The 8,857-nt window shown below is 36.9% G+C and overlaps 1 protein-coding gene across 1 annotated transcript; it reads right to left on the bottom strand.

Annotated features, from left to right (window-relative positions):
- Positions 1–159: 159 nt before the first annotated feature.
- LOC145895998 (lactose-binding lectin l-2-like) lies at positions 160–808 on the bottom strand. Its single transcript, XM_082984815.1, has 4 exons — positions 769–808; positions 642–710; positions 370–472; positions 160–293 (listed from the first exon to the last, which is right to left on the bottom strand). The coding sequence occupies exons 1-4, from the start codon at positions 769–771 to the stop codon at positions 160–162; spliced, it is 309 nt and encodes a 102-aa protein (XP_082840941.1). The 5' UTR covers positions 772–808.
- Between the last annotated feature and the right edge of the window lie 8,049 nt (positions 809–8,857).

The following is an 8,857-nucleotide window of genomic DNA, read 5'->3' as shown; positions in this document are numbered from 1 at the left end:
AGCATTGTAACATGCCATTGTATTGTTATTAAGTGCCATAATATCTTTGCACTTGTAGTTCTAAAAAAATGTGTACTTGTCATTTTTACATTGTTGATGACACACACAGTGTCACAGTAGTCAATAATAATGTTGTTGCAAAATGTATGACAAGTAAATTTAATAGTTGAACTTTAGCAAATGGACAGAGATTTTACTCACGCATTTTGACCCATCCGTCCAAAATGGTTCGAAATTTGTTGGATCATGAGTAAGACCAATCCATCCAGATGCATTATGAGAATCTAGATAATCTGATGTATCGCAAACAAAGGTGTACAATACTTATCACCGTAACCAGTTTTTACCAGGGATGCAAAAGACTTTTACCTCGAATAAAAAACGCTTCCTGTTCGGAATGAAGCGATACCAAGTGTGCACCATCCATCAAACAATTTTCCTCGGCCTCATAAAAATTCAGGGCTTCATCCGGCTATATGACAGACACACACAATATTTAACATGCTTTTCTACTTTTCTGACAAAGAATTGTTATGAGAATAAATTTTGCAAAACGACGTGTCTTAAATACCCTTTCTTGTTGGAATCAAACAGGTATCGAAATAAACTACACACAATTGTGTTTCACAGCCAACAATTACCTTGAAAATGTAACAAGCAAGTTCGTGTTGCACCCAACCTTCCGGACACTGGTGGACAACAAAACAGTTCTAAAAATAATTTTTATATTTTATTTTTTATAGGTTTTCGTTAAATTTAGTTGTCTACCATTCCATCTCCAATAAATCCTTCATTGCAAATACAGTTATAAGATTCGTTTCCTGCAATGCAGTGAGCGTTTTCATGGCATTCACTGCCGTAGATCTCACAAAATTTTAGTGGTTTGTTGCATACGGTAAGAAAACCACTGGCCTGCTGTCTTGTTGGTTCTACATTAAATGTGCAATGAAAAATGTAGGCTGTTTAAGCTGTTATTAACTTGTTTAACAAATATTTTTCTGCTCGATGAGTTTCAAAAATGTTGCTTTAATCATCAAGTTTACCTTTAGAAAACTCTTGATCCAACTTAATAATTAGCTTAAAGTTAAAAAAACTCTGCATTAGATGAAAGATTATGCAGTAAGGCTGTAGTGTCAACAATGTTGTCTGCGTCCCAACGATGTTTCAAAAAACATTTGGTATTATTTGTAATCAAATCTAAACCCGTTTTACCTTTTTGCTGACGTTGACACATTGCAAAACCGTCTGACGACAATTCACACGTGTTATCGATAACAAGCGTTCCATTATATATGAGAAGGCATTCTTCCACACCATCGCCATCAGGCTCGCCCAGGTGCCATGAATTATTCATCACTAACCCAGTCCGCGAAAGAAATTGATCGGAAGCAGTGTTGTAATAAAACCCAATAAACACCAGGTTGATCCCGGAACCAGATAACAACGAATGAATCAGATAACTACAAAAAATTATGTTGTTCATTAAACATTGATTGACAAACAAAATTTTATTTTTCACGCGTTTTAACACGAGCAAAGCTATGTTCATCATTAGGTTAATGGACTACAAGTTATATGATTCAATTTCTTATCGCATTTAATTACATGGGACGATTTAAACAAACAAATCATAGGGTTTCAAACATGTGTTATCTAACAGTTGTTACCATCAGTTTAGAGCTAAAAATACCCTCGCTGCTTCTTAACACCGCAATTATTTAAAACTGTAACTGTTTCAGTCACTTCGCCAGACTGGTAAACCATTTTTATATTCGTGGAACGAAAATTTGTTATTGGGGCACTCAAATACTTCACAATCCGCCATTCAATTCTCCGTATTTGATCAAAATAAGCACGCTAAAATAATAAAAAAAAATCGGAGAACGCAAATAAAATGTAAGCACGTTTCTAACAGACATTCACATTTGTACTTCAGCACTGATCAAATCTTCGAAATTAGCAACGTACGGCAGCCGTATTTACAACACAAAAAGCATGGTTGGTTTCACTACTATATGATTTAAACGTAAAGTTGTAACTTGGAACAAATCAGCAAGATAAACCTGTAAGCAAACTGGTTCGGAAGATCGTGGAAAGCCAACTCCCCCCCTAACTTCCAACACTCTCGTTCAGCGTCCATAACGTTTCGAAAACTAGTGGTTGTTATGATATATTCGTAGTTACTGTGGTGACTTGAAATCCAACCAGGGTCAACAAAATCGTCTGTACAAAAGCGAATTTTTACTGGTAAATAATTTACGTCAAGAAATTGTTACTGACGCTGCCAGGCATACTTTATTGCTAAATACTGCTCTTCTGGCAAACTTTATTTTTATCGACGTTTCTCGACGTTTCGGCTGTTATGCAACAGCCTTCATCAGGACGTATTAAATGCGAATCAAGCAAGTGGACAATGTTGTGGCACATAAACATAAACGAAGAAAAAAATGTGCCACAGCATTGTCCATATTGCTTGAATTACATTTCATGCCTCCTGATGAAGGTTGCTGCATAATAGCTGAAACGTCGATAAAATAAAGTTTGCCAGAAGAGCAGTATTTAGCAATAATTTACTTCAATTTGTTGTGTGCAACAGCAATATATAAACTCCATTATCTTCAACTTGTTTAATTTGTTTATTCACAGAAAACTACATACAAAATCCCATCGAACACCGTACAATGGCATAGCCTACGATGATGCTACGGGTGGTGTAACGACAGCATCAGAAATTAAATAAAATTAGCAAGACCTCAAAATTACCGGGTACAAATTCTTGATAACATGATGAATTTCTGTCTGTAGGTTCTTCATAGCAACATCCCAACATGATGCATTCCGTTTTGCTTAAAGATTGACTTTGATTTGCTGAACACGGTTTTCTTTGTGAAGCATGTATGTCACACTTCGCTAATTGCAACAAATAAGAATGATTTCCCGTGGCAAATAGTTGGTTACCAGGTATGTGTTACCAACTAGCGAAACACTAGCAAATATAAATACCACTTACAATATACAGTCATACTCACAAATTCTTACCGGACAATCGTTGGCAAAGTGCCTCGCTTCTTTGGTGGTAATCGCACGTAGCGTCCACAAAACCCTGCCAGTTTTTATCTATAAACACGCAATTTTCTTGGGTGTTTCCATTTGGCTCATAAAATCCGAAGTCCACAACAGCTCTTTTATTGTGAAGTGTGGTAAAGTTTCCTTCGTGAACTTCGTCTCCTATACCCAACCAGGCAGAGTATTGCGCATCATCTATGTCAAGCGCCATATATTTGATGAACCTAAAATGCATTTTGCGTAAATACGCATTGTATGCATGTAGCCGGTTCAACTCCTACTTGTACTCATGTTCGTCGTCAAAGCCGACATACGCAATGTCTCCTCCTTCTTGACGGCAAACGTTTCGTGCTATACTAGATGTTCCCTTCGGAGGATCACCGGAGAGCAAATCTGGTATAATACTTCCAAGAAAATTAAGTCCTACAAGTGCATATTCGTAGCTGCTAAAAATTGATTTTAACCATCCGTCATCCGTGTAAGCAGGACCTATAAAATAAAAAAATATAACAGAAGTAAAGACAAGAGAGGCGTCAAGGGGACAACAAAAACATGAACGTAGTTTTACAAAGAAATTTTTTGTACAGAAAACGAAACGTCTAGTAATTTATAGCCTTTTTGCTGTGGGCAGCCTTGTTTATCCACGAACCAGTCAATCGTTTTCGGTAGCAGTCAGGATAGTCAGTAGAAGTCGGCTGGTAACAGTTGCCGTTGCTTAGACATAAATCACGAGACACCTCATTTCCAGAGACCCTTCGGCGATATTTCAACTGATTTTCACACTCCAACGCTTTAAACATATAATACATAACGATTAATTGTTTGAAACAAAATGTTACAGATTATTGAAACATCGGCAACATCAGTTTCTGCAAATATAAAATACATATAAACACACAAAGTTATACACGATTTGATAAAACAACAAGTAAACAAAACCAGAAATTTGAAGCACTATGTTACAGCTGTGTCTGCTAAAGTGTAGTTCTACAAACTGCACTGCAATAGAAGGCTTTGCAAGTCCAGCGGCACAATGATAAGATAGCGCGATTCCTGTGAACACAATTTTGGCTCTTTCAACAAGCAAAAGCAATTAGTGTCTTTTTACAAAAGAGATGTACAGCTCTGGTCACAGTTTTATAGAGGTGCGTGACAGAAACGAGGTTTGCTGCTTCTCTCATGCAACAATAATTTTTAACCAAAACATATATGTGCAATGACTGTGCAACACGCCAAACACATCATCGTCTACCTGCATAAGCAGAAAATGTTCCGGTATTTTCAACAGGTATTGAGAGTATATTTAACTCATTGGTTGATTCAACATATAAGACTCCATTAGGATGGTACTGAAGAAAAGCACCACGATGTGTTGCTGGTTCCAACGTAAAATGTAAATTCTCCAACTGCCAAGGAACAATAAAGTTTAGGTTTTTATACACATTTATTTTAAAACAAAAAAATCCTGTGAATGCGCTTGAAGAATTGACAACCGCGTTTATATGTAAGGGGGGGTTTACCTAACATACTTCATGAATTTCATAAAAACAATGCAAAAAGAGATCCCGAGTTACTAACATACTTCTTGAATTTGGCAAAATTGAAAAAAAATGAAAATAATCAACCACTGTAAATCGGTATCCCTTTTTGTATTGTTTTCATGACTCTGTTTACACAATCCAATAACACAGTGCAACCCAGTCCAAATCGGTTCTAAAGAGACAATCAGTTTTATCTGTGATAACATAACCACCACAACGCACTTCCGTGTAGCGAAAGATTGCGCCGTCGGACAAACTGGCTCCTTCCTTTGGTGCCAAATAAACACTTCCGTTTTGCATAACATGTAGATACAAGTTTTCTTCTTTCAATTTGACGGAAACGTTTGAAGAATGTTGCGAGTGATGTATAATGTAGAACTTGTTAAAATCAAATGGATATAATATCAGCTGCGTTGGTCCAGTTACACTGAACCCAACTAACTGAGTATTGCTTGGATGTATGGTAAGTGCTCCCCGTCCATGGAGAAGGTCTTCGGTTGAATCTTAGAAAAAGGTGTAATCCTTCATGAACAACACGAAATAATAATCCAATGCAAGCAAATATAGCAATTAGCCAATTATAATGTTTTACGATACAACGAAGTTTATTTGAAATGTTGCTACCTGTGATTGTGTACACATGATTTGCCATGTATCCCCCTTTTCCATCTGTTAAGCAGTTAGAAGACCCAAAGACCAGGTATTCATCGCGATCACCGTCCAAACCAAGGCAGTGTCCACCATTTTGCATGGCGAATGCTTCAAAATCACGATGCTTCGCAGCCACATAGCATTTTAACAAAGCATGTTTTCGATTTTCCAGCGGATAGTCGAGAAAGATGGACCCTTCTAATGAAACGATATGTCGCGAAGAAACATTGTGTTGCCAGCAGCCAAAGTCGAGAAGGTGCACTAAAAACAAGCAACACAACTAGATAGACGTAAATCTAATCACCAATCACATAACTTCCTGACAAAATATCATTCGATGTGGCTATACAAGCAATTTGTTTCGTACAACTCACAGCGGATTAGGACATACAAGAAATGTCGCACATCATTTCAAAATAGGAGCAAAACAATCAATTTATTAAATATAGATAGTGAAAACCGCAAGCGTAAGTCAAATTTGGCACGTGGGTTGGTTTGCCATTGTTTAATTTTCAAACCGTGTGTGCGGTTGAAATGCATTCATTGTAAACATATTACAAAAGCTTGCTGACAGTACACGAACAAAGACACCTAACTGGCAATAAGGTTAGTATTCATTACCAGCAATACAATAATTTAAATAATGGTGTTTGTGTAGCATAAGAAACCACAACATCGCTCATTCACTTTCCGTCGCTTGCTGATTTACTGAAACCTCTGAATTGAGAAAGTCCTATGATTAGATAAGAATTTCCAAGAACTTAGTGCTGTGTTAATTTTTAATAGTTTTTGCTGGGTATTTCCAAAATACCTGTGTCTGGTTCTAAAATACCAAATACCAATTACAGTAATTTGCTGTCACAGATAAAATGACGATGCCCAACAGAGGGCCAGATTCTTATACAATTAATAAGCAAGTCATACCGAGTCGGTTTATGTTTTATTATTACATTACAAGTCGATTCTGTCATTCAATCCCAATATGTGCAACCCGTATATAACGAACAATTAATCTGAATAAAATATGCAGTGACGCATAATAACGAAACATACCTTGTGATGGTACGAATTTCAGGTAACAATTTCCAACAGCGTCATCAAAAAAGCATCCTGACGAAATGCAAGTGTTTTTGTCGTATCTATTTCCACACTCCCAGTTGCTTGGCACCACCGAATCCCCTGTAACATTAAGGACAACGTGAGTTGGGTCGTTCGGCGCAGATTTGGTCAACTGTTTTTTTTTGAGAGGGCGTTTTTAATTTAGACTAGACTTGAAATTCGAGCAACTTTTTTTTACAAAATAGATTATTAGAATTAAAATTTTACGTGTTTAGGCTTTTCTTAAATTATATTATAATTAGTGCCGTAAAACCAAGTCCATTACAGTTCATACTATATCAGATTTGTTTGACAATAGGATGAGAATGGCAACGATTTATAGACCAAGATTTGCACGTTTTGTGCTGTACAACTCGCCAGTTTGGCGAAAACTTATCCTGAATAAAAAAACGTAGGACAAAGTAGCATTTTTTGATAAAACTGATAGTTAGATTAGAACTGTAATTAGAGCATACTCAGTGTTTCCAAATTAGACTAGAATTACCGACATATTGCTCTAATTTGTCAAACTAGAGAATTATCTGCTTCAGAGACTTATATGTTATTCGACTTTTTATAATGTTTTAGTAATTACTAATTTTAGTCATAATTAGTATTTCTCCTTATTGCATTATTCTTTGGTATTAATATGAGTTGATTTACAGTATTTTTTAATTTTAAACTTAGTAATATTACCCATGTAAATGTGTAGCGGCAACGCAGCAGTATCCACATTATCAACAGGTTCCACTTCTTGGTTACCTACAAAGTAGTTTTTGTGGGATTTGTTTTGCGACATGTTTATTGGAGGCAATTCTTACCCAAAGAACGAAAATATCCGCTGACAAACGTGGCATTCGACGAAAAAAGCACGCCGGTTTCGTAAAGTTTTTTTCCCCAGCATACTCCATAATCCTTGCTCACCCTGCAAGCATTAAAGTTGTGTAGTTTTATTGTTATCGCCGTGTGTTGTTTGTGAACGTACATAAATACAAAACAGCCAACAGTTTGCAAACAAGAGTCGGCACAACGTTGTATAAAAGAGTCATTTACTGGTTCCATGCGACCCAAGTTGATCAAGAATTCGTTGTAACTGATATGAATGCTTGTGTCCGAATAAACGTCCAAGTAAACAAGCTCTAAAAACATATTATTGGCTAAAACGTATTGTAATAGCTTGGCGTCGTATTTGCTTGCCATGGACGTAGTAACCCTACAAAAACAAATGACTTCCGCGGTGCTGAAACAAGCAAGTTTGTCACCTGCCACAGCTGCTAAGAGTGACTTGAAGGCAGTTGGCACCAGTGCCTATATGTTCGGCAGGTTTTACAATTTTACATTTTTAGCATTTGACATTTGCTTTCCGTTTTTTTTTTTATTATAATCAGACTGATGATGTTGTTTAGCGAAACATGTTTTCTAAAATAAAACTGCGCTTGGACACGTGGTCATTTTATATTGTAATTCTCTAATCAGGGCCGGCACGTCTATTGGGCGATCCAGGCAAACGCTTTGGGCGGGCATCCCTTAAGGGCGCAATACTTACTTGGCCCGCCCGATCCATGTACAATAAAATGCACATTTATAAAACATTTCCGATTGTTGCGGCAAAAAAATATCTCGTGTAATTAAATAAACAGTGATTTGGGTGGCAGAAAGTGGTGGAATGTTACAAAAAAATTGAAACTTGCCTAGGGGTTTAAAATGTGGTTGCACCGGCCATGATTCTAATATACGTGCTGGTAGTTGTAAGTTTTTATATAGAGAAACATAACTACGAAGAATAACAAATATTTTTAAACACTGTGTTTAAAATAGAGCGTCCTACCCCTTTCACAAACGTAGAAATTCCTTGTTGTGCAGTCCATGGAGTTCCAACCAAACGTTAAATTTGCGTTTTCATTTCCAAATGCTATACAATTAAAATTTGAAGTGCTAGGGGAAGAAGTAGTAAACGATACGGTATCGCCACTTCCGCTACCACTTTCTGCATTGTCCGTGTCAAACCACGTGTATCCAGTAACGTTTAGCAGCGTCCCGTCCTCCCACACCCGTTCATTATGAATATTGACACTTGCTCCAAGCCAAAATTTCATGCTGCCATTTTCGAAATTGAAACTTTTCCTTAAAATATCGACTATTTTCTTTTGTAAATCTGGTTCCTTTACGAACGCAAGGTGAGAAATTTCATCAGAGTATCCTAGTTTTCGACATGCATTTGACGCCTCAACATAGTTAAGCCGGTTTTGGCTGACATAGAATTTTCTTCCATTGTACGTAACTGCAGCTGCAAAACAATTTTCATGTTTTTATTTGGAGTTAAACAAATCTTCAGGAAAAACCTCAACAATGTTTTGAAGAATTCACTCGCATGAAAAAAAATGCCCAGATTGCCACCCACATTAATTAAAATAGAACACCCCCCTCGTCAAAGATGCGCCACTCACACAAACTTACCTGTAGGTGTGTTTTGGAAGTATTTCAATTCTGACGGACTGGTT

This window comes from Ascidia mentula, chromosome 1, assembly GCF_947561715.1.
Source record: "Ascidia mentula chromosome 1, kaAscMent1.1, whole genome shotgun sequence".
NCBI classification, from domain to species: domain Eukaryota; kingdom Metazoa; phylum Chordata; class Ascidiacea; order Phlebobranchia; family Ascidiidae; genus Ascidia; species Ascidia mentula.
This window is presented reverse-complemented; position numbering and strand designations above follow the sequence as displayed.